The 23,838-nt window shown below is 44.0% G+C and overlaps 3 protein-coding genes across 8 annotated transcripts in view; 1 reads left to right on the forward strand and 2 right to left on the reverse strand.

Moving 5' to 3' along the window:
• Positions 1-2,547: 2,547 nt before the first annotated feature.
• LOC129403673 (peroxisomal succinyl-coenzyme A thioesterase-like) lies at positions 2,548-7,136 on the reverse strand. Its single transcript, XM_055133812.1, has 3 exons — positions 6,353-7,136; positions 5,725-5,927; positions 2,548-3,375 (listed from the first exon to the last, which is right to left on the reverse strand). Exons 1-3 carry the CDS (start codon positions 6,942-6,944, stop codon positions 2,770-2,772), a joined length of 1,401 nt encoding a protein of 466 aa, XP_054989787.1. The 5' UTR covers positions 6,945-7,136; the 3' UTR covers positions 2,548-2,769.
• Positions 7,137-12,503: 5,367 nt separating this feature from the next.
• Positions 12,504-23,838, reverse strand: part of LOC101546815 (peroxisomal succinyl-coenzyme A thioesterase) — a 30,923-nt gene continuing 19,588 nt past the window's right edge. The window contains exons 1-3 of one of the 2 annotated variants that reach the window (XM_055133198.1): positions 16,901-17,557; positions 16,274-16,476; positions 12,504-13,320 (exon numbers count right to left, since the gene is read on the reverse strand). In XM_055133198.1, coding sequence (XP_054989173.1) covers positions 12,715-13,320; positions 16,274-16,476; positions 16,901-17,357 — 1,266 coding nt within the window. In that variant the 5' untranslated portion in view covers positions 17,358-17,557 and the 3' untranslated portion in view covers positions 12,504-12,714. Of the gene's footprint in view, positions 13,321-16,273; positions 16,477-16,900; positions 17,558-23,838 lie in introns of those variants that run through there. The other variant, XM_055133196.1, reaches the window with a different exon arrangement.
• HEATR4 (HEAT repeat containing 4) overlaps positions 17,433-23,838 on the forward strand; it is a 71,818-nt gene continuing 65,412 nt past the window's right edge. For 4 of the 5 annotated variants that reach the window (XM_055133194.1, XM_055133191.1, XM_055133190.1 and 1 more), the window contains exon 1: positions 17,433-17,562. The gene's annotated coding sequence lies outside the window, so the exon portion shown is untranslated. The remainder of the gene's footprint in view (positions 17,563-23,838) is intronic. The other variant, XM_055133192.1, reaches the window with a different exon arrangement.

Genomic DNA, 23,838 nt, shown 5'->3' on the forward strand with positions numbered 1-23,838 from the left:
AATAGTTATACGAGTTTCCTTTTTGTTCACATTTACAAGGTATATCCTTTTGTCTTTCTTTTTTTTTAGATTCTTATATATTTAAGTAGTTGTAGTACTACTACTAAGTGTGACAATTTAGTTATGTTTACGGATATGTTTGATCCATTAATAAGTTTAATGGTTTCTGTTATACTTGGTATTTTTAAAAATCATTTAATTGCTTGCTTTCTCTGGGCTGCTTTTGTGCCGATTTGCTGCTTTCTTTTGGACTTTGATTTTTAATTTTGTTGAAAAGAAAATAAGTTAAACATTAATTCCTATGAAAGGGAGTTCAGTGCCTGTTTGATATAAGCTACTATTTGGGAAAGTTTTGCTCATTGCAGGCTTCCCTAATGGTATAACATCTGTGGTGGCAACTGGGCTCTGTTTCCCAGCAAATCTCTGAAGATGAATATAGTCAATTCTGCTCATTTAAACATTCCTTTCCTTTTCTTCTTTGTAAGCAGTGGCCAGGGTCAAACCCCTTCCCTCACATGCAAGGCAAGTGCTCTTGCCACTGAGCTACATTCCCAAGAAATCCATAGATTTAGAGAGACCGTGCAGCTGCAAGACAGCAGAATACGTTATAAACTCTAAGTTCATTAGGTTTGCTGCAGGGACCTTGCAGAAAACCCCAGAGTTAGCCGGAACAGTTCTCATAGAAGACTATCCTTAATTCTGACCTTCAATCCAAGTTTGGGGCAGGGCTTCCCAAAACTACCCACAAAGTAGAAGTAGGAGAATAGAAAATAAGAGATCAAAATGATCCAAAAATAGAAAAACAACAACAAAACTACCTTCTAGGTTTGGTGAGAAGTGTGGTGGCTTCCAAATGGGATGGGAGGGGAGGGTGTGGGAGGATGGGTAGGTGGGTCTTGTGGTTCAGGGTAGCAGATGGCACGGGAACTCTGATGATGTATGTGCTGAATCTTATACACACAGAGGGGTGTTACACTACTTGAAATACTTGAAATTCTATAATGTGAAATCTAGTGACAACCTAGTAATTATAGGAAGGGGGGCAGAGACTCGGCCAGGGGATGATGTTCATGAATTTCAGGGAAATTCCTGATACGGAGTTTGTGTTGTTCTTGTCCATGGACTCAAGACCAAATACTCTCCTAGCACTGATGTGTTAAGATCACACATAAAAGCAGGGAAATTCATCTGACCCTTGGTGGTCTCCTTTATTGAGTCTCCATTACATAAGCAAGATTGATGAACTGTCTGCATTGTTGATCTCATTCTGTGGAGAAATATCCAAAGGCTCTCTTCCATACACCTCTCTACACATCCCCATTCAAATCACATTTTGTGTGGCCGATTCTTACTCTAAGGTAAGGGCGGCCACCACTGTAGATCATGCATATATCATCTCTCTGGGTCCCAAGCCAGTTTTTCTTGAAAGTAAATTAGAATGTCTGACGGAGAGAAATAAAGGAGGTATATGTTTGAGGGAGACTATGGAGAAAGATTATGTTTAAGAGATAGTACATTGAGGGGCTGGAGCAATAGCACAGCGGGTAGGGTGTTTGCCTTGCACGCGGCTGACCTGAGTTCGATCCCCGGCATCCCATATGGTCCCCCAAGCACTGCCAGGAGCAATTCCTGAGTGCAAAGCCAGGAGTAACCCCTGAGCATCGCTGGGTGTGACCCAAAAAGCAAAAAAAAAAAAAAAAAAAAAAGAGATAGTACATTGAGGGGCTGGAGCAATAGCACAGCGGGTAGGGCGTTTGCCTTGCACTCGGCCGACCCAGGTTCTAATCCCAGCATCCCATATGGTCCCCTGAGCACCGCCAGGGGTAATTCCTGAGTGAAGAGCCAGGAGTAACCCCTGTGCATCGCCGGGTGTGACCCAAAAACCAAAAAAAAAAAAAGAGAGATAGTACATTGAGTTAAGTGCTTGTTTGCCTGGAGCTGACCCATACTGAATTGCTGGCATCCCTATGATCCCCCAGCACCTAGAGGAGTGATTCCTGAGTGCTACAGACCCAGGAGTAATCCCTGAGCATCGTTGAGTATGTCACCCCTTTAGATCCCCCCTCCCCTAAGAGAGAAAGGGGTGAGAGAGAGAGAGAGAGAGAGAAAGAGAGGGAGACAGAGAGAAAGAGAGAGAGAGAGAGAGAGAGAGAGAGAATGAGAACATGAACTTAGCAGAGTGGAAATAAACAAGCAAACAGAGACAATGATTTGAGATCCTTGTTTAAAGGAGCACATAGGCTTGAAGACCAAGGCTCTAGTCCTGAATTCTTGATGCCAAGTAATCCTCAGGGGCCAGAGTATGACACAGAAGATAGGGTAGCTGACCAGGGTTTGATATCAAGCACCTTTTATGGCAGAGTGAGCACCATTAGGAGTGATCTCTTAATAGAGCCAGTAGTAAGCCCTGGATACTGTTTGTTGTGGCCCCAAAACAGGAAAAAAAGAGAAAGAAAAGAAAGAAAGAAAGAAAGAAGGGAGGGAGGGAAGGAAGGAAGAAAGAAAGAAACGAAAGAAAGAGAAAGATATTAATTTAATATTGGGCAAATGCTTTTCACTTTTCTAATGTATATCTTTATCTTTATTGTATATCTTTAATGAAGTGTTACAATAAATATGTATTACATTAATCAAAATCAATGAAAAAACATTAAAGTTACCTAAAACACATTATACCACTGAGATGAAGTTAATGTAAACCAGAGGATGTAAGAATATTTAACACTAGAATCTGACCTCGAATCTATTGTGTCCATAATAAACAATAAATTACAACTTGGAGGAAGAAGTCTTCTGGATATCTCCCAGATGCTTGCTGAAGAAGGCTAGGATGTGCTCCCATGCATCTACCTGGGCCTTAGAATGAGCTCTGGGCTCCCCACCCCATATCACAGGTTCCTTCACAAGTCTGTGCAAGGAAGCTGGACACATAGGGAAGTAAGGGGGCTCAATGTAATGCCCAGTCCCAGGGTAAGAAAGGACCAGGGGCTTTTCCTTTCCATGGGCCTGTAGCCGTTCACAGGCTCTTTGGGCATACACCTCACTCCTCCAGTTATGGTCATCCTCCCCAACAATGAAGAGAATGGGCCCCTCAGCATTCTCCATGGGAATCATGGAGGGATTCTCATATCCACCTACAATATCATTATGTATATCCACAATGTCCAATAGGCCTGAGAAAGTTGCCTTGGCTCTCCTCAGGTCATGGCCCAATGGGGGAATGCTAGTGTGCTTGTAGTGCATGGGTCTGCTTCCACTGAGTCCAGATCCATTGATGGAAACTGTGGCTGTGATATTTTTTAAAAGTGAGGCCATGCAGAGACAAATATCAGCCCCTAAAGAAATGCCCAGAAGTCCAATGCCTGGACCCTTTACCTGGAAGAAAAAAAGGGAGAACAGTCAAGAACATATGTCATAGAAATATGATTTTCAAAATAAAACTAGAGGTGCTGGTTTAATTTGTGAATTGACCAATAGGTGATCAACCCAGTTGAAGGAGTTCTTTCACTTAAAGAATGTCTAGCCTTTGGGTGTTTTTATTTTTTTCTGTGTATGTGTGTGTGTGTGTGTGTGTGGTTTTGTTTTGTTTTTGGGCCACACCCAATGGTGTTTGCTCAGGGCTTACTCCTGGCTCTGAACTCAGGAATCAGTTCTGGGAAACAATATGTGCTGCAAGGAATTATACCCCAGTGGCAGCTGGAAGGCAAGCATTCTACCTACTCTGGTCCCCAAACAACCCTTAAACTCAAGGAAAATTTGGAAATAGGTTACCAATATTCATTGTAACCAGAGAATATGACAAAATGCTAGTCATGCAAGGCTTCCTTCATGTGGACAGGATCAAAGTTTCAACATGCCTAGGTATCTAATGTGTGGGGTCAAATTCTGTTCCAAGAAATGAACATTATATATATTATATTACATATATGATATATATCCATACATACATCTTCCTCCAAGTTGTAATTTATTGGTTTATTGTGGATACAACAGATTGAAGATCAGATACTAGTGTTTCATATTTTAATATCCTCTGGTTTACATTAACTTCTTCTCACCAGTATTAATATTGTATTTTAGGTAACTATGAGTATCATTTTTTCATTGATTTTAATTAATGTAATACATATCTACTTTAACATTCCAGTAAAGATATTCACCAAATATATATATATATATAAAAGCAAAAATCATTTTCTCAATATTAAATTTCTTTCATTCATTCTTTCTTCTTTTCTTTTTTCTTCCTTCTTTGTTTTCTTTCATTTTGGGGTCATACCTAGCAGTGCCCAGGGCTTACTCCTGGCTCTATATCAGAGGTCACTCCTGATGGTGCTCACTGTGCCATAAAATGTGCTGGGTATCAAACCCAGGTTGACCACTTCTTGGAAGAGAATAATATATCTTATCCAAATATATAGGCAGGGGACTAGAGAGACAAAGTGTGTCTTGCACAGAGCCAACCCTGGTTTGATTCTCAGAACCACTTCTGGTCCCTCAAGCACCACATATGGTACCCTGAGCACTACATATGATCCTACCCACAGAGCTAGAAAGCCCCTGAGCCTCACAGGTTGTGGCTCAAATCCCACCACCCTCAAAAATAAATATATCAGTAAAGCTAGAATACAGCTTACAGTGGTAGAGCAATGCCTGCCATGTACAAGGCCCTGAGTTAGATCCCCAAGCACCAGGGAAAAAACTGGCAGATGATTAAAAGTGGTAGATGATTGAATCCATTGAAATAGTTTTTAGCTTCTGAAATGAGTAAGCCAATTCTGATCACTATCTGAGCACAGACTGCACGGGATGTAGCATAAGTGATAGAGTATATGTCACCCTACAAGTACAAGGTCCAGGATTCAATCCCCCACACTATTTCCCACTCCCTGGCCCCCAAAATGTTGGGGCTGGAGAGATATTTCAGCAGTGGCTTGCATGTGACTGATCCAGGTTCAACCCCCAGCACCTCTAAGGTCCCTGAGCTCAACCGGGAGTGATGTCTGAATCACTCAGAACCAGGAGGAAGCCTGAACACTGCTGGGAGTGGCTCAAATTCACCCACAAAATTCAAATTCTAAGAACATGACTTGATAGCAATGAGTTAAAGACTAAGAAGAAAGTATGCAGAAGCTCCACGTGGATAACAAAAGGAATTCATTTCTCTCATTAATTCATTAATCACTCCATACAATTCACCCATGCTAGGACCCAACATCCCAAGTCTTCATACATGTAAGATACATGATCAGGGCTAGAGAGACAGTACAGGGCTTAAGGCACTTGCCTTGCAATGGCCAAGTCCAGATTGATCCCCAGCACCACTTGGCACTTGGGCACCACCAGGAGTGATTCCTGAGCAGAGCCAGGTGTGGCAAAAACCTACCTCCTTTCATTAAAAAAAAAGAAAATACATGCTCAATCTGTAAGTTGTTCATTCATCCATCCATCCTGAGCGCTAGCCCAGTGTGCCCCTACCAAGAAGAATTTTACTATTATTAACTTTCTTTGAAAAAACTGTCACATGGATTTCTATGAGGAATTCTGCATTATTAGCCCATCTAACAAAAACTAGAGATCAGCATCTTAAGCCAAGGAAATCTCTAAAACACTCTTAAGTCGTTCTCACCCTCAAGCAAGCATCAGTGCACTAGGCCCTGAAAGAGCACAGCACTGCTCTCTCCGGAGCTATTTCTGGGGAGAATGATAAAGAAGAATGAGAACCTGGGAGTGCTGAACCATGTAGCACACAGCGTCTTCAAAGTAGTCCAGGTTTATGGTGTCCAAATCCTCTGGCAGATCTTCAAACCTGTAATAAGCTAGAGCCAATGTGGCAAAGCCATGGGAAGCCAGAAGGCTGGCCCGGTATTCCATCAAGCCTCCTCCTACACCAAAGATGTCAATGATCCCAGGGAAAGGTCCAGGCCCTAAAGAAAAGAATATTATAAAAAGTATTGCAATTATTGTATTAGAACGTTTGCCTTTTTTTTTTTTAAGGGATATTTCTAAACAATTAGGCAGGGTCCTGTGGCTCAAAGCAAACAACTCCAGGAGTCACTGAGTACTGAGAGGGATACAGGTTCCTTTAGAAGAGGATAATCTGCAGGGCACCTTCTCATTAATTATCATAAAGTCATATGGAGGATAACTTAACCACACAGATCCAAGAGTCATTTAAGGCACAGAACATTTTTTGACTTAGAAAATTGACACAGAAACGACTCTTGTAACAACCCTTTATGAAATATTGCACCTTGATTTCTTTCTTCTGCATTGGTGTTTCAGATGAGTGGAGAAAGAGAGAACCCAGGCATGGTTTTAGGTGAAGATCCCTTGAGCACCCCAGGCTCACCTGGCGGCAGGAAGAGCGTGCCGCGCACCCGGCCCGCGCGCACCGGCTCCCGCCGCACCCCGGGTCCCAGAAAGTGGCGCTCATGCTCCGTCCGGCTCAGCAGCCGCTCGGACTCCGGATCGTGGCCGTCCAACACCTCAAGCACTATCTTCAAAGGCGTCTGCACGTCCCGCTTCAGGAACCGCCAGAAAGGCTTGTCGGGCTCCAGAGCCCAGAAGAGCCCCATGGGCTCGAGCCCCGCGAAGCTGCCGCCCAGCGCGGGCGCGCGCGCCAGGTCCAGCCGGCCGCGGGTGTCGGCGCAGTAGCGCGCGTGGGCCCGGAAGAGCGCGCCCTTCTCGTCGCGCAGGGACGCGCGCAGCGTGACCCGCTGCCCGGGGTCCAGGCCGCTGGCGGAGATACGCACGGGCTCGTCCCAGCGGCTGCGGCCCGCGGGCTCCACCGTCACCGTCACCGCCATCCCTTCTGCAAGATGCTGCTGTGTTGACCCGGCACCAAGAAGCCTCAAGGAGGAAACCACAGTCCAACCGCAAGATAGGAAGAGTCGCGCCCTGAATCCAGATTGGGTCGATGTTGCAGACACCAGGCGCAACATCGCCTGATGTTCAAACCTGAGTGGCTGAGCCGCGTGAGGAGGCGGCTGCGGGTGACACAGCCAGGACCCCTGGAGTGCTTGGGGCTTCCGGAAACGTGGGTGTGCCAAGCCCGCCCAGGGATGCTGCTCTGCCTCCCAGGAGTCACTGGGAAGGAAAGTGGTTGGCTATTTGTTGTTAGTTGTGAAACTGGAGTGCTAGCCCATAATCTTTATGCAGAATTCCAGCCAAGGAAAATGCAGCGAGGTGCAGGGGAGGGGGGGGGGGAGACAAAAAAAGAAAAAGAAAATAAAGGGTTAGGACCGAGAGTGAATTTCTATATGATTGCACAAATCATTTCCATGAATTCTTCACTGTCTGACTGTATCCGAGTAGCCTACAATTGTATTGTAAATTTAAATTCATAATACAATTTAAAACCAATATTGGCAGAACTCCAAAATCTGCTCCCCTTTTCAGAAGGTGCTTTGTCCGCAATTCCAACAAACCAGGTTTGTTTCTCCTTGCTGCTTTATTTGGGAACTACGCCATCATTGTGTCTTTAGTGCCTATCTGCTTATGCTCAGTTGTTTGAAATCTGACAAATGGGATGGGGGGTTATTAAGGGTGTTGATGAGCACTGCAAAATAATTTCTCACTTTCTGATCCTCAAGGAACAAGTCGGTTTTACTGTCAATGGGTATTTGGTATGTCTCAATTTAGGACTACTAGGAATAACATGAACTTTCAAGTCTTTTGATGGACATATGAGGGAATTTTAGTGGGGCAAACAGCAGGGAGTTGAGTTGCTGTATCCTAAGGAATAGGCGTTTTGAGCCTTAGTAGATGCTACATCAACATTTTTAATGTGGACCTGAGAACAATATAGGCATAATGTTCCACAATGCCTAGCAGTGTGTATGTACAGATCTGTATGTACATGTTAGAGTTAACTACATTCTCTATCAATGTCCCATCGATTTACATACACAGAGGAATATGTCTGGATTAGAGGTAGCTCAGTGGGCTGGGTGAATGCAAAACATTCTTTACATGTGAAGGACTTGGTTTGAATCCAGCACCACATGGATCCAACAACCCTCAAATTGCTGGGGTTGATCCCTGAACACCATCTGGTATGGCCTCAAAATAAGAAACAAAATTCAATATTTTCATAAAACCCTGGGAATATTCTAAGGGACCACTGAAGAGAATCACATATCACCTAGCAAGACACTGGATAGACTCTTGGAAGAAACAAGGTCAGAAAGTGGTTGAGAAACACTGCCAGCACAACCTGGAAACCCTTGGACTATTTACACTACAAAGGGCGCTGACAGTGGCTTGACCTACAGGTCCCATGAGGAAAGAACTGCAGCTTAAGCCAAAAAATTATGCTATTCATGACCTATAATAATACTTTACTGTTGGGGCCAGAGAGACACAGCACAGTGGGTAGGGCACTTGCCTTGCTTGCATGCAGCTGACTGGGTTCCATCCCCTGCACCCCATGTGCTTACCTGGGCTAGAGTGATAGTATAGCAGGTAGGGAATTTGCCTTGCATGCATCTGGCCCGGGTTTGTTTCCTGGCTTTCCATATTGTACCCGGAATACTTCCAGGAGTAATTCCTGAGTGCAGAGCCAGAAGTAACCCCTGAGCATCACCGAGTGTGACCCAAAAAAGCCCCAAAAAGCAAAAACAAACAAAAATCCCATGTGGTTACCCGGATCTACCAGGAGTGATCCCTGAGTGCAGAGTAAGCCTGAGAACTGTGGGTGTGACTCTAAAAACTAAGAAAATAAATACGTTAAATAATGTTTAAGGCATGAGGGACAGTACAGTAGGGAAAGGGCTTGCCTTGCACACAGCACCCTGACCACCTCTGGGAGTGATGACTGAAAGAAGAGCAGGAGTAAGCCCTGAGCACAGTTGGGTGTGTCTTCCTCAAAATAAAAAACAACAGAAACTTTTTTCTAATAATAGTTTACTATTTTTAAAATTTTGAATTTATTTTTACTTATGTTAATAGTTATACAAGTTTCCTTTTTGTTCACACTTACAAGGTATATCCTTTTGTCTTTCTTTTTTTTTAGATTCTTATATATTTAAGTAGTTGTAGTATGTCCAGTGTGACAATTTAGTTATGTTTACGGATATGTTTGATCCATTAATAAGTTTAATGGTTTCTGTTATACTTGGTATTTTTAAAAATCATTTAATTGCTTGCTTTCTCTGGGCTGCTTTTGTGCCGATTTGTTGCTTTCTTTTGGACTTTGATTTTTAACTTTGTTGAAAAGAAAATAGTTAAACATTAATTCCTATGAAAGGGAGTTCAATGCCTGTTTGATATAAGCTACTATTTGGGAAAGTTTTGCTCATTGCAGGCTTCCCTAATGGTATAACATCTGTGGTGGCAACTGGGCTCTGTTTCCCAGCAAATCTCTGAAGATGAATATAGTCAATTCTGCTCATTTAAACATTCCTTTCCTTTTCTTCTTTGTAAGCAGTGGCCAGGGTCAAACCCCTTCCCTCACATGCAAGGCAAGTGCTCTTGCCACTGAGCTACATTCCCAATAAATCCATAGATTTAGAGAGACCGTGCAGCTGCAAGACAGCAGAATACATTATTAAACTCTAAGTTCATTAGGTTTGCTGCAAGGACCTTGCAGAAAACCCCAGAGTTAGCAGGAACAGTTCTCATAAAAGACTATCCTTAATTCTGACCTTCAATCCAAGTTTGGGGCAGGGCTTCCCAAAACTACCCACAAAGTAGAAGTAGAAGAAAAGAAAATAAGAGATCAAAATGATCCAAAATAGAAAAACAACAACAAAACTACCTTCTAGGTTTGGTGAGAAGTGTGGTGGCTTCCAAATGGGATGGGAGGGGAGGGTGTGGGAGGATGGGTAGGTGGGTCTTGTGGTTCAGGGTAGCAGATGGCATGGGAACTCTGATGATGGATGTGCTGAATCTTATACACAAGAGGGGTGTTACACTACTTGAAATACTTGAAATTCTATAATGTGAAATCTAGTGACAACCTAGTAATTATAGGCAGGGGGGCAGGGACTCAGCCAGGGAATGATGTACATGAAGTTCAGGGAAATTCCTGACATGGAGTTTGTGTTGTTCTTGTCCACGGACTCAAGACCAAATACTCTCCTAACACTGATGTGTGAGGATCACACATAAAAGCAAGGAAATTCATCTGATCCTTGGTGGTCTCCTTTATTGTAAAAAACTAAGGCATGCTGATAGGCCTGTGCACTCTCGGGCTCTCTGGGTGGCTCTGTCTCACCGCTGATGTTCGGTGCTCTGGAACCGCTGTGTGTGGCTGTTGGTCAAGGGCAGTCGACGGAAGGAAGAAGGCCAAACTGGTTGCTGGATCAGTTTATTTTATTCTCTCTCTCTGCTTCTCTCCTGGTTATGGATCTCTCTCTGGATCTGAGGATTGGCCCCCCAACCCACTCTTACAGCCTAGTTAAATCCCCCCCAGCAGGAGGGGTTTGGGGCGTACACATAGGTGTGGTCACAATCAATAGGGGTAAGGTTCCTTTCCCTCAGGGGATGCTTCTCCTAGGATTGATTCTCTTTCAGCAGGAGGATCCACCCAAGGGCGGAGTCCCATGAGTGTGTGTCTCTTCTCATCCAGCAAACATATAAGCATTCATAATACTAATCATTTTGTATGGACACCTAAGAAATGCATTGAAGCTTATAGAATTGCTCTCCTGGGGCCATCTCGATCTCAGACTACAGTGCTCAGGCCAGATTAGTCTTTCCTATCCCTAGCAGGGTCCTAGTCTCCTCATTACTTTTGGATCATGACAGCATTTGCCCATGATCAAACTCTTAACTTATGGTTAAGAATTAGGCACTTTGGCCAGGCCCATCTTGATGCCAGGGTATCACGTAACTCACCACTTTCCCTGGATCCATCCTGTCCCTCGTCGGGACCCTGCTTTTGGGGTGCTAGGAACTGAGGACAACTGAGGCTTAAGTGGAGAAAGCAGATGACCAGGAGGGAATAATATTCGAGGCCAATTAAATCCCAAGTTACAAAAGCATAATATTGTCTTCTTGTGTCTATACAAAAAGGACATTGTTTTAAAGTAAATTATTCAAAAGACATAAGGAGAGGAGAAAGGCAATATTAACTTAAAATTTCAGTGTTATAATATTCAATATTAACTTATAATATAAAGTTGTGTCCTAGGAAGGTCTGACCTTACAAATTAACAGAATTAGATTAGGGAAAAGCTGATTAACTGTTTCAGGGAAGAGAACATAGAGAAGTGATTACAGCTAAATAAAGGGATGGGAGTGACTCGGGAACACCTTGATGGGTGTGACTGGGGAAAGCCTAAACTCCTGGAAAAAACAGGATGAGCTCCTTGTGGCAAGGAGGGGAAAAGGACAAAGTAATGTCATCCTACACTTTATTCGAGTCTCCATTACATAAGCAAGATTGATGAACTGTCTGCATTGTTGATCTCATTCTGTAGGTGGAGAAATATCCAAAGGCTCCCTTCCATACACCTCTCTACACATCCCCACTCAAATCACATTTTGTGTAGCCAATTCTTACTCAAAGGTTAGGGTGGCCACCATAATAGAACCTATCATCTCTCTGGGTCCCAAGCCAGTTTTTCTTGAAAGTAAATTAGAATGTCTGGCAGAGAGAAATAAAGGAGGTATATGTTTGAGGGAGAATATGGAGAAAGATTATGTTGAAGAGATAGTACAGTGAGGTAAATGCTTGTTTGCCTGGAGCTGACCCATACTGAATTTCTGGCATCCCTTACGATCCCACAGCACCTGAGGAGTGATTCCTGAGTGCTGACAGACCCAGGAGTAATCCCTGAGCATCTCACCCTTTTAGATACCCCCTCCCCTAAGAGAGAAAGGGGTGAGAGAGAGAGAAAGAGAGAGAGAAAGAATGAGAACATGAACTTAGCAGAGTGGAAATAAGCAAGCAAACAGAGACAATGATTTGAGATCCTTGTTTAAAGGAGCACATAGGGGGCTGGAATGATAGCATAGTGGGTAGGGCGTTTGCCTTGCATGCGGCCGACCGGGTTCAAATCCCAGCATCCCATATGGTCCCCTGAGCACCGCCAGGAGTGATTCCTGAGTGCAGAGCCAGGAATAACCCCTGTGCATTGCCAGGTGTGACCCCCCCCAAAAAAAAAATAAATAAAGGAGCACATAGGCTTGAAGACCAAGGCTCTAGTCCTGAATTCTTGATGCCAAGTAATCCTCAGGGGCCAGAGTATGATACAGAAGATAGGGTAGCTGCCTTGTTCGTGACTGACCAGGGTTTGATATCAAGCACCTTTTATGGCACAGTAAGCACCATTAGGAGTGATCTCTATATAGAGCCAGTAGTAAGCTCTGGCCACTGTTGGTTGTGGCCCCAAAACAGGAAAGAAGAGAGAAAGAAAGAAAAAAAGAAAGAAAGAAAGAAAGAAAGAAAGAAAGAAAGAAAGAAAGAAAGAAAGAAAGAAAGTAAAGAAAGAAGGAAAGAAAAGAGAGAAAGAAAGAGAAAGATATTAATTTAATATTGGGCAAATACTTTTTGATTTTCTAATGTATATCTTTATCTTTATTGTATATCTTTAATGAAGTGTTACAATAAATATTTATTACATTAATCAAAATCAATGAAAAAACATTAAAGTTACCTAAAACACATTATACCACTGAGATGAAGTTAATGTAAACCAGAGGACCTAAGAATATTTAACACTAGAATCTGACCTCGAATCTATTGTGTCCATAATAAACAATAAATTACAACTTGGAGGAAGAAGTCTTCTGGATATCTCCCAGATGCTTGCTGAAGAAGGCTAGGATGTGCTCCCATGCATCTACCTGGGCCTTAGAATGAGCCCTGGGCTCCCCACCCCATATCACAGGTTTGTTCACAACTCTGTGCAAGGAAGCTGGACACATAGGGAAGTAAGGGGGCTCAATGTAATGCCCAGTCCCAGGGTAAGAAAGGACCAGGGGCTTTTCCTTTCCATGGGCCTGTAGCCGTTCACAGGCTCTTTGGGCATACACCTCACTCCTCCAATTATGGTCATCCTCCCCAACAATGAAGAGAATGGGCCCCTCAGCATTCTCCATGGGAATCATGGAGGGATTCTCATATCCACCTACAATATCATTCGGTATATCCACAATGTCCAATAGGCCTGAGAAAGTTGCCTTGGCTCTCCTCAGGTCATGGCCCAATGCGGGAATGCTAGTGTGCTTGTAGTGCATGGGTCTGCTTCCACTGAATCCAGATCCATTGATGGACACTGTGGCTGTGATATTTTTTAAAAATGAGGTCATGTAGAGACAAATATCAGCCCCTAAAGAAATGCCCAGAAGTCCGATACCTGGACCCTTTATCTGGAAGAAAAAAAGAGAGAACAGTCAAGAACATACGTCATAGAAATATGTCGGGTTATTTTTTCTTTTTGGATCATACCTGATGATGCACAGGGGTTCCTCCTGGCTCTCCACTCATGAACTACCCTTGGTGGTGCTCAGGGGACCATATGGGATGCTGGGAATTGAACCCGGGTCGGCCATGTGCAAGGCAAACACCCTACCTGCTGTGCTATCGCTCCAGCCTCATATATCATAGAAATATGATTTTCAAAATAAAACTAGAGGTGCTAGTTTAATTTGTGAATTGACCAAAAGGTGATCAACCTCAGTTGAAGCAGTTCTTTCACTTAAAGAATGTCAAGCCTTTGGGTGTTTTTTTTTTTCTGTGTATGTGAGTGTGTGTATGTGTGTGTTTGTGGTTTTGTTTTGTTTTTGGGCCACACCCAATGGTGCTTGCTCAGGGCTTACTCCTGGCTCTGCACTCAGGAATCAGTTCTGGGAAACAATATGTGCTGCAAGGAATTAAACCCCAGTGGCAGCTGGAAGGCAAGAATTCTACCTACTCTGGTCCCCAAACAACCCTTAAACTCAAGGAAAATTTGGAAATAGGTTACCAATATCCATTGTAACTAGAGAGTATGACAAAATACTAGTCATGCAAGGCTTCCTTCATGTGGAAAGGATCAAAGTTTCTTTTTTTTTTTTTTTTTTTTTTTTTTTCTTTTTGGGTCACACCCGGCAATGCACAGGGGTCATTCCTGGCTCATGCACTCAGGAATTACCCCTGGCGGTGCTCAGGGGACCATATGGGATGCTGGGATTTGAACCCGGGTCGGCCGCGTGCAAGGCAAATGCCTTACCCGCTGTGCTATCACTCCAGCCCCGGATCAAAGTTTCAACATGCCTAGGTATCTAATGTGTGGGGTCAAATTCTGTTCCAAGAAATGAACATAATATATATATATTATATTACATATATGATATATCCATATATACATCTTCCTCCAAGTTGTAATTTATTGGTTTATTGTGGACACAATAGATTGAAGATCAGATACTAGTGTTGCATATTTTAATATCCTGTGGTTTACATTAACTTCTTCCCACCAGTATTAATATTGTATTTTAGGTAACTATGAGTATCATTTTTTCATTGATTTTAATTAATGTAATACATATCTACTTTAATATTCCAGTAAAGATATTCACCAAATATATATATATATATACAGAAAAGGAAAAATCATTTTCTCAATATTAAATTTCTTTTATTCATTCTTCTTTTCTTTTTTCTTCCTTCTTTGTTTTCATTTTGGGGTCATACCTAGCAGTGCCCAGGGCTTACTCCTGGCTCTATATCAGAGGTCACTCCTGATGGTGCTCACTGTGCCATAAAATGTGCTGGGTATCAAACCCAGGTTGACCACTTCTTGGAAGAGAATAATATATCTTATCCAAATATATAGGCAGGGGACTAGAGAGGCAAAGTGTGTCTTGCACAGAGCCAACCCTGGTTTGATTCTCAGCACCACTTCTGGTCCCTCAAGCACCAACATATGGTACCCTGAGCACTACATATGATCCTCTACCCACAGAGCTAGAAAGCCCCTGAGCCTCACAGGATGTGGCTCAAATCCCACCACCCTCAAAAATAAATATATCAGTAAAGCTAGAATACAGCTTAGTGGTAGATCGCACGCTTGCCATATATAAGGCCCTGAGTTAGACACCAAAGCACCAGAAAAAAACTGGCAGATGATGAACAAAAGTGGTAGATGATTGAGTCCATTGAAATAGTTTTTAGCTTCTGAAATGAGTAAGCAAGTTCTGATCACTATCTGAGCACAGACTGCACGGGATGTAGCATAAGTGATAGAGCATATGCCCACCCTGCAAGTACAAAGCCCAGGATTCAATCCCCCACACTGTTTCCCACTCCTTCCCCCCAAAATGTTGGGGCTGGAGAGATATTTCAACAGTGGCTTGCAGGTGACTGATCCAGGTTCAACCCCCCAGCATCTCTAAGATCCCTGAGCCCAACTGGGAGTGATGTCTGAATCACTCAGAACCAGGAGGAAGCCTGAACACTGCTGGGAGTGGCTCAAACTCACCCCCAAAATTCAAATTCTGAGAACATGACTTGATAGCAATGAGTTAAAGACTAAGAAGAAAGTATGCAGAGCTAACTAGAAGCTTCACGTGGATAACAAAAGGAATTCATTTCTCTCATTAATTCATTAATCACTCCATACAATTCACCCATGCTAGGATCCAACATCCCAAGTCTTCATACATGTAAGATACATGATCAGGGCTAGAGAAACAGTACAGGGCTTAAGGCACTTGCCTTGCAATGGCCAAGTCCAGATTGATCCCCAGTACCACTTGGCCCCTGGGCACCACCAGGAGTGATTCCTGAGCAGAGCCAGGTGTGGCAAAAACCTACCTCCTTTCATTAAAAAAAAAAAAAGATCCATGCTCAATCTGTAAGTTGTTCATTCATCCATCCATCCTGAGCGCTAGCCCAGTGTGCCCCTACCAAGAAGAATTTTACTATTATTAACTTTTTTTTTTTTGCTTTTTGGGTCACACCTGGTGATGCACAGGGGTTACCCCTGGCTCTGCACTCAGGAATTACCCCTGGCCGGTGCTCAGGGGACCATATGGGATGCTGGGATTCGAACCTGGGTTGGCCACGTGCAAGGCAAACGCCCTACCCGCTGTGCTATCGCTCCAGCCCCTATTATTAACTTTCTTTGAAAAAACTGTCACATGGATTTCCATGAGGAATTCTGCATTATTAGCCCATCTAACAAAAACTAGAGATCAGCATCTTAAGCCAAGGAAATCTCTAAACACTCTTAAGTCGTTCTCACCCTCAAGCAAGCATCAGTGCACTAGGCCCTGAAAGAGCACAGCACTGCTCTCTCCGAAGCTATTTCTGGGGAGAATGATAAAGAAGAATGAGAACCTGGGAGTGCTGAACCATGTAGCACACAGCGTCTTCAAAGTAGTCCAGGTTTATGGTGTTGAAATCCTGTGGCAGATCTTCAAAGTTGTAATAAGCTAGAGCCAATGTGGCAAAGCCATGGGAAGCCAGAAGGCTGGCCCGGTATTCCAACAAGCCTCCTCCTACACCAAAGATGTCAATGATCCCAGGGAAAGGTCCAGGCCCTAAAGAAAAGAATATTATAAAAAGTATTGCAATTATTGTATTAGAACGTTTGCCTTTTTTTTTTTTTTAAAGGGATCTTTCTGAACAGTTTAGCAGGATCCTGTGGCTCAAAGCAAACAACTCCAGGAGTCACTGAGTACTGAGAGGGATACAGGTTCCTTTAGAAGAGGATAATCTGCAGGGCATCTTCTCATTAATTATCATAAAGTCATATGGAGGATAGCTTAACCACACAGATCCAAGAGTCATATAAGGCACAGAACATTTTTTGGCTTAGAAAATTGACACAGAAACGACTCTTGTAACAACCCTTTATGCAATGCTGCACCTTGATTTCTTTCTTCTGCATTGATGTTTCAGATGAGTGAAGAAAGAACCCAGACATGGTTATAGGTGAAGGTCCCTTGAGCACCCCAGGCTCACCTGGCGGCAGGAAGAGCGTGCCGCGCACCCGGCCCGCGCGCACCGGCTCCCGCCGTACCCCTTGATCCAGAAAGTGGCGCTCATGCTCCGTCCGGCCCAGCAGCCGCCCGGGCTCCGGATCGTGGCCGTCCAATACCTCCAGCTGCACCGTGAAGGGCGTCTGCACGTCCCGCTTCAGGAGCCGCCAGAAAGGCTTGTCGGGCTCCAGAGCCCAGAAGAGCCCCATGGGCTCGAGCCCCGCGAAGCTGCCGCCCAGCGCGGGCGCGCGCGCCAGGTCCAGCCGGCCGCGGGCGTCGGCGCAGTAGCGCGCGTGGGCCCGGAAGAGCGCGCCCTTCTCGTCGCGCAGGGACGCGCGCAGCGTGACCCGCTGCCCGGGGTCCAGGCCGCTGGCGGAGATACGCACGGGCTCGTCCCAGAGGCTGCGGCCCGCGGGCTCCACCGTCACTGTCACAGCCATCCTTGCCGCGCGATGTTTCTGCGCTGACCCCACACCGGGAAGCCGCAAGGCGCAGACCACAGTCCAACCCCAAAGCGGTGAAGAGCCGCGCCCCGAATCCGGATTGGGTCGATGTTGCAGGCACCAGGAGTAGGGAGTGGCTGAGCCGCGTGTGGAGGCGGCTGCGGATGACACAGCCAGGACCCCAGGCCTGTCCTTATCTAAGGTAAGTGGACCGACCCTCTTGGGAGGTATCCGCCTGGGGCTTCCTGAAATCTGGGCTTAGTGCAGAGCCAGTCCAGGGCTGCTGCTCTGCCTCTAAGCACTGCTGCCTGGAGGTAAAGAGGTTCGCTGATTTGTTCTCAGTGGGGAAACTGAGTGGTAGTATCTAATAATGCAGAATTCCAGCCCAGGAAAATGCGGAGACGGGCGGAGTTGGGCCAGGGGTTGGGGAGAGTTAGGACCCTGAATAATTAATAAACCATGTCCTTACCAACACTCACACAAAGCTTTTCCTTAATTCTCACTGTTTGACTGTATCCGAGTAGCCTACAACACAATTCAAAACAGATATTGCTCAGTACTCCAAGAAATTGCCTTCCCCCTCCGCCCGCCCCCGCATTTCAACGAAACAGGTTTGACTTTTCCTGCTGCGTTTCATGGGAACTAAGCCATCATTGTGTCCTTAGTGCCTATGTGGCTATACTCAGTTGTGTTTGTGAGAGTGGGAGTCCTTGCAGGGAGGGCTCTCATGAGCACTGCAAAATAATTTCTCACTTTCTGATCCTCAAGGAACTAGTCGGTTTTACTGTCAATGAGTATTTGGTATGCCTCTATTTATGACTATTAGGGATAAAACCTGAAGTTCCCAGAATCTCTTGAGAGCATTTCAGTGGGTCAAACAGCTGGGAGTAGAGTTGCTGTATCCTAAGGAATAAGCGTTAGTTTTGAGCCTAGTAGATGCTACATCAACATTTTTAATGTGGACCTGGGAACAATATAGGCATAACGTTTCACAATGCCTAGCAGTGTGTATGTACAGATCTGTATGTACATGTTAGAGTAACTGCTTTCTCTATCAATGTCCCATTGATTTACATACACAGAGGAATATGTGTGGACTAAAGGTAGCTCAGTGGGCTGGGTGAATGCAAAACATACTTTACATGTGGAGGACTCGGTTTGAATCCAGCACCACATGGATCCAACCACCCTCAAACTGCTGGGGTTGATCTCTGAACAGCATCTGGTGTGGCCTCAAAACAAAACAAAAAACAAAGTTCAATGTGTTCACAAAATGCTGGGAATATTTGTCCAAATATTGCAGGGGAGGAATCTGAGGGTTTGGAGAGTATTAAACTGCTAAATTTCACCCCGTAGTAAGTGTTAAAGCCTTAACTACCCCATCTACCTGTCTAGAGCCTCGATTAGGGGCAGGAGGAGGTGAGCCATGAATGCCCACTGATAAGAGCTATCTCCAAGGTCCCTTAGGGCCTCATTTCTCAATCAAAAGTAGCCCTTCTAAGTATTTCCAGGGGACCGACCGCCAGTGAAAATCAGGAGTATAGAGGCCCAGGCAAGAGAGTGGTTGGACCATAGAAGGAAACCAGGTCAGTAGAGCTCTAGTGTCAGAAAGAAGTTGAGAAACCCTGCCTGGGGCAGCCTGGAAAAGCTTTGGCTGTTTACACTGCCAGGTGGCTGACAGCTACTGGAGCTGCAGGCTCCATAGGAAAAGAGCTGCAGTTTAATAAAGAAAATCATGCTATTCATGACGTATGATAATACTTTACTCAAGGAGAGAGATAGTACAGCTGGTAAGGCACTTGCTTTGCTTGCGTTCAGCTGAACAGAATTCTATCCCTGGCACCCCATACCTCCACCTGAGTCCACCAGGAATGATCCTGAGTGTACCCCATATGAGTCCATTAGGAGTGATCCTCAAGTGCAGAGCCAGGAACAAGCACTGCTGGGTGTGACCCCAAACCCAAAGTAAATAAATAAAAGTAGTCTTTGAAGTCAGGTAAGGCCCTTGCCTTGCACACAGCCAACTTGGATTCAGTGTCTGGCACCCCACTGAACATTGCCAGGAGTAACCCCTGAGCACCTATGCGTGTGGGTCCCTTCGAAAACCAACGTTTTTGTTTTACTTTTGTTTAATTTTAAACTCATTTTGACTTATATTAATACAGCTACACCCGTTTTCTTTGTGTTCACATTTGCAAAGTATATCCTTTCCTCTGTTTTTCCTTTTTTTACATTCTTAGTTACATATTTGGAATGTCTCTAACTTGACAATTCAGTTATGTTTACAGACAAGTTTGATCCATCAAGAATTTTAACAGTTTTTTATATACTCAGTATTTTTTTTTAATTTATTTTATTGAATCACCATGTGGAAAGTTACAAAGTTCTCAGGCTTATGTCTCAGTTATACAATGCTCAAACACCCGTACCTTCACCAGTGCCCATATTCCACCACCAATAATAAAAAAAAACAAAACCCAGCATACATCCCACCCCTCACTCCCCAAACGCCACCCCTGCGTAACTGATAAATTTCACTTCCTTTTCTCTTTACCTTGATTACATTCCATATTTCAACACAAAACTCACTATTGTTGTTGGAGTTTCAACACAGACTCACTATTTTTGTTGGAATTTTTCCCCCAAGAATACAGCCCTATTGACAAGGAAATATTTGATAATTAGTTTTCCACTGATGAGAATGAAGAGATAAAAAGTCGCGCGGCTGCAGTTTACAATTTCTGTATTTTAGACATTAAGTCCAGGGAGATTTAAGTTGGAAATTGAATCATTTCCCTTCCTGGAGCAGCATGGAGCAAAAGCTTAGTTCACAGTCTGGATACATGGTTGCAAGCACTCGCTGGAACCCCAAGTCATATAGTTGGCTCTGTTTCCTGCTCGTTCCACAGCCACTCGGCTGTGCAAAGGCATGGCCACCCGGGTCGAATCTTGGCCGGAGCCGTCCGGCCCCGGCCCGAGACTGCCCAGGCGTCCCGCTGTTTCAAGTTCAAAGCACGTTTTTTTTTTTCGAGCCACAAAGTTCATACCTGCTCAAAGGACCCATAAAATGTCGGACACCACGCCTCCTCCGGGAGGGAAGAGACACCAAAGAAGAAGGATATTTCCTCCCTTAGCAGGCGTGGGACAAAAGCTTAGGTCACAGTCTGGATACATGGTTGCAAGCACTAGCTGACAAAAGCTTAGTTCACAGTCTGGATACATGGTTGCAAGCACTCGCTGGAACCCCAAGTCATATAGCTGGCTCTGGCTCCTGCTTGTTCCGCAGCCACTCGGCTGTGCCTATATACTCAGTATTTTAAAAAATAATTTTATTGCTTGCTTTCTCTTGTGCTGCTTTTGTGCTGACTTCTTGCTTTCTTTTGAAATTAAAAGAAGTTAAACATTATTAATTCCTCTGAAAAGAAGTTCAATGCCTGTTTAGTATAAGCTATTGTTTGGGAAAGTTTTGCTCATTAGAGCCATCCCTAATGGTCTAGCATCTGTTATGATAGCTGGGCTCTGTTTCCCAGAAAATCTCTGAAGACAAAGATAATCAATTCTGCTCATTTAAACATTCCTTTCCTTTTCTTCTTTGTAAGCAGTGGCCAGGGTCAAACCCCTCCCCTCACATGCAAGGCAAGTGTTCTCCCACTGAGCTACATTCCCAACAAATCCACAGATTTAGAGAGGCCATTAAGCTGCAAGACAGAAGAATACATTATAAATTCTAAGTTCATTAGGTTTGCTGCAAGGACCTTGCAGAAAACCCCAGAGTTAGCAGGAACAGTTCTCATAAAAGACCATCCTTAATTCTGACCTTCAACCCATGTTTGGGGCAGGGCTTCCCAAAACTACCCACAAAGTAGAAGTAGAAGAAAAGAAAATAAGAGATCAAAATGTTCCAAAAATAAAAAAACAACAACAAAACTACCTTCTAGGTTTGGTGACTTCCAAATGGGATGGGAGGGGAGGGTGTGGGAGGATGGGTAGGTGGGTCTTGTGGTTCAGGGTAGCAGATGGCACGGGAACTCTGATGATGGATGTGCTGAATCTTATACACACAGAGGGGTATTACACTACTTGGAATACTTGAAATTCTATAATGTGAAATCTAGTGACAACCGTTATTATAGGCAGGGGGGCAGGGACTCAGCCAGGGGATGATGTGCACGAAGTTCAGGGAAATTCCTAACATGGAGCTTGTGTTGTTCTTGTTGAACTGTCTGTGTTGTTGATCTCATTCTGTAGATGGACAAATATCCCAAGGCTCCCTCCTGTACACCCTCTCCACATCCCCACTCAAATCACTGTTGGTCTTTCTGGTGTGGCCAGTTCTTACTCTTAAGGTGTGGGCAGCCCCCACCCTAGGTCATGCAGTGTGACCCAGGGCCCTTCAGCATAGCTACAGACACGACATTGGGACACTATCACATTCCAGTTGGCAAGGGTAAAAGCCAGACCTCACTCACAAGAGTTAATTCTTCAATAGACACTCGGGTCTCGTCCCCCCCAACTTTTTAATTTCTTTTTTAGTAGTTTCTTTTTAAATTTTATTTTGAGGAAGCTTCATGCAGTTTTCCAAAGTAGTTTTCCAATTTCACATTCCCATCAACAAAATAGAAGGGTTCCATTTCTCTATATCTTCATCAAAACTTGCTATATTTTGTATTTTTAAATAAGAAGCAATTAACTTTGCAGGCCAACATTCTGTCAGAGTGACCAAAATTTAAAAGAAACCTAAAAAATTTAAAAGAAACCTAAAAGAAACCTAAAAGATATATTACCAACTGTAAATGTAGACCTTATTTGACTCCTAATTTAAATAAACAAACAAAAAATTATTTTGGCTTTTTGAGTATATCCAGTGATACTCAGATGTTCCTCCTGGCTGTGCTCTCAGAAATTACTCCTAGTAACAGGGTGGAATATCCCTACACACAACCCCAAATGTATGATCATCTAATCTTTGATAAGGGAGCAAGAGATGTGAAGTGGAGCAAGGAAAGCCTCTTTAACAAATGTTGCTGGCACAACTGGACAACCACATGCAAAAAAATGGGTGTAGACCTTGACCTGACACCATGCACAAAAGTCAGATCAAAATGGATTAAAGACCTCAACATTAGACCACAAACCATAAGGTACATTGAAGACAAGGTTGGCAAAACCCTCCACGATATTGAAGATAAAGGTATCTTCAAAGGTGACACAGAACTAAGCAATCTAGTAAAAACAGAGATCAACAAATGGGACTACATTAAACTAAAAAGCTTCTGCACCGCAAAAGATACAGTGACCAGAATCCAAAGACTATCCACAGAATGGGAAAGGATATTTACACAATACCCATCAGATAAGGGGTTGATATCAATGGTATATAAAGCACTGGTTGAACTCTACAAGAAGAGAACATCCAACCCCATCAAAAAATGGGGCGAAGAAATGAACAGAAACTTTACCAAGGAAGAAATACGAATGGCCAAAAGGCACATGAAAAAGTGCTCTACATCACTAATCATCAGAGAGATGCAGATCAAAACAACCACAAGATACCACCTCACACCACAGAGACTAGCGCACATCCAAAAGAACAAAAGCAACCGCTGTTGGAGAGGATGTGGGGAGAAAGGGACCCTTCTACACTGCTGGTGGGAATGCCGACTGGTTCAGCCCTTCTGGAAAACAATATGGACAATTCTCAAAAAATTAGAAATTGAGCTCCCATTTGACCGAGCAATACCACTGCTGGGAATATATCCCAGAGAGGCAAAAAAGTATAATCGAAATGGCATCTGCACATGTATGTTCATCGCAGCACTGTTTACAATAGCCAGAATCTGGAAAAAACCCTAATGCCCTAGAACGGATGACTGGTTGAGGAAACTTTGGTACATCTATACAATGGAATACTATGCAGCTGTTAGAAAAAAGGAGGTCACAAATTTTTTATTTAAGTGGATCGGCATGAAAAGTTTCATGCTAAGTGAAATGAGTCAGAAAGAGAGAGACAGACATAGAAAGATTGCACTCATCTATGGCATATAAAATAACAGAGTGAGAGACTAACACCCAAGAATTGTAGAAACAACTACCAGGAGGTTGACTCCATGGCTAGGAGGCTGGCCTCACATTCTGGGGAAAGGGCAACTCAGAGAAGGGATCACCAACTATAATGTAGTCGAAAGCCATGTGGGAGAAGGGAGTTGCGGGCTGAATGAGGGCTAGAGACTGAGCACAGTGGCCACTCAACACCTTTATTGCAAACCACAACAGCTAATTAGAGGGAGAGAACAGAAGGGAATGCCCTGCCACAGTGACAGGGTGGGGTGGGGGGAGATGGGATTGGGGAGGATGAGAGGGATGCTGGGTTTACTGGTGGTGGAGTATGGGCACTGGTGAAGGGATGGGTTCCCGAACTTTGTATGGGGGAAGCATAAGCACAAATGTGTATAAATCCGTAACTGTACCCTCATGGTGA

Source organism: Sorex araneus, chromosome 3, assembly GCF_027595985.1.
Source record: "Sorex araneus isolate mSorAra2 chromosome 3, mSorAra2.pri, whole genome shotgun sequence".
Classification (NCBI taxonomy): Eukaryota; Metazoa; Chordata; class Mammalia; order Eulipotyphla; family Soricidae; genus Sorex; species Sorex araneus.

Coding starts and splice junctions, on each gene's coding strand:
- LOC129403673 (XM_055133812.1), bottom strand. CDS start 6,944: ATGTTGCGCCTGGTGTCTGCAACATCGACCCAATCTGGATTCAGGGCG. Junction 5,928..6,352: donor CACGCTCTTCCTGCCGCCAG/GTGAGCCTGGGG, acceptor TCTTTTCTTTAG/GGCCTGGACCTTTCCCTGGG. Junction 3,376..5,724: donor ACATGGTTCAGCACTCCCAG/GTTCTCATTCTT, acceptor TTTTTCTTCCAG/GTAAAGGGTCCAGGCATTGG.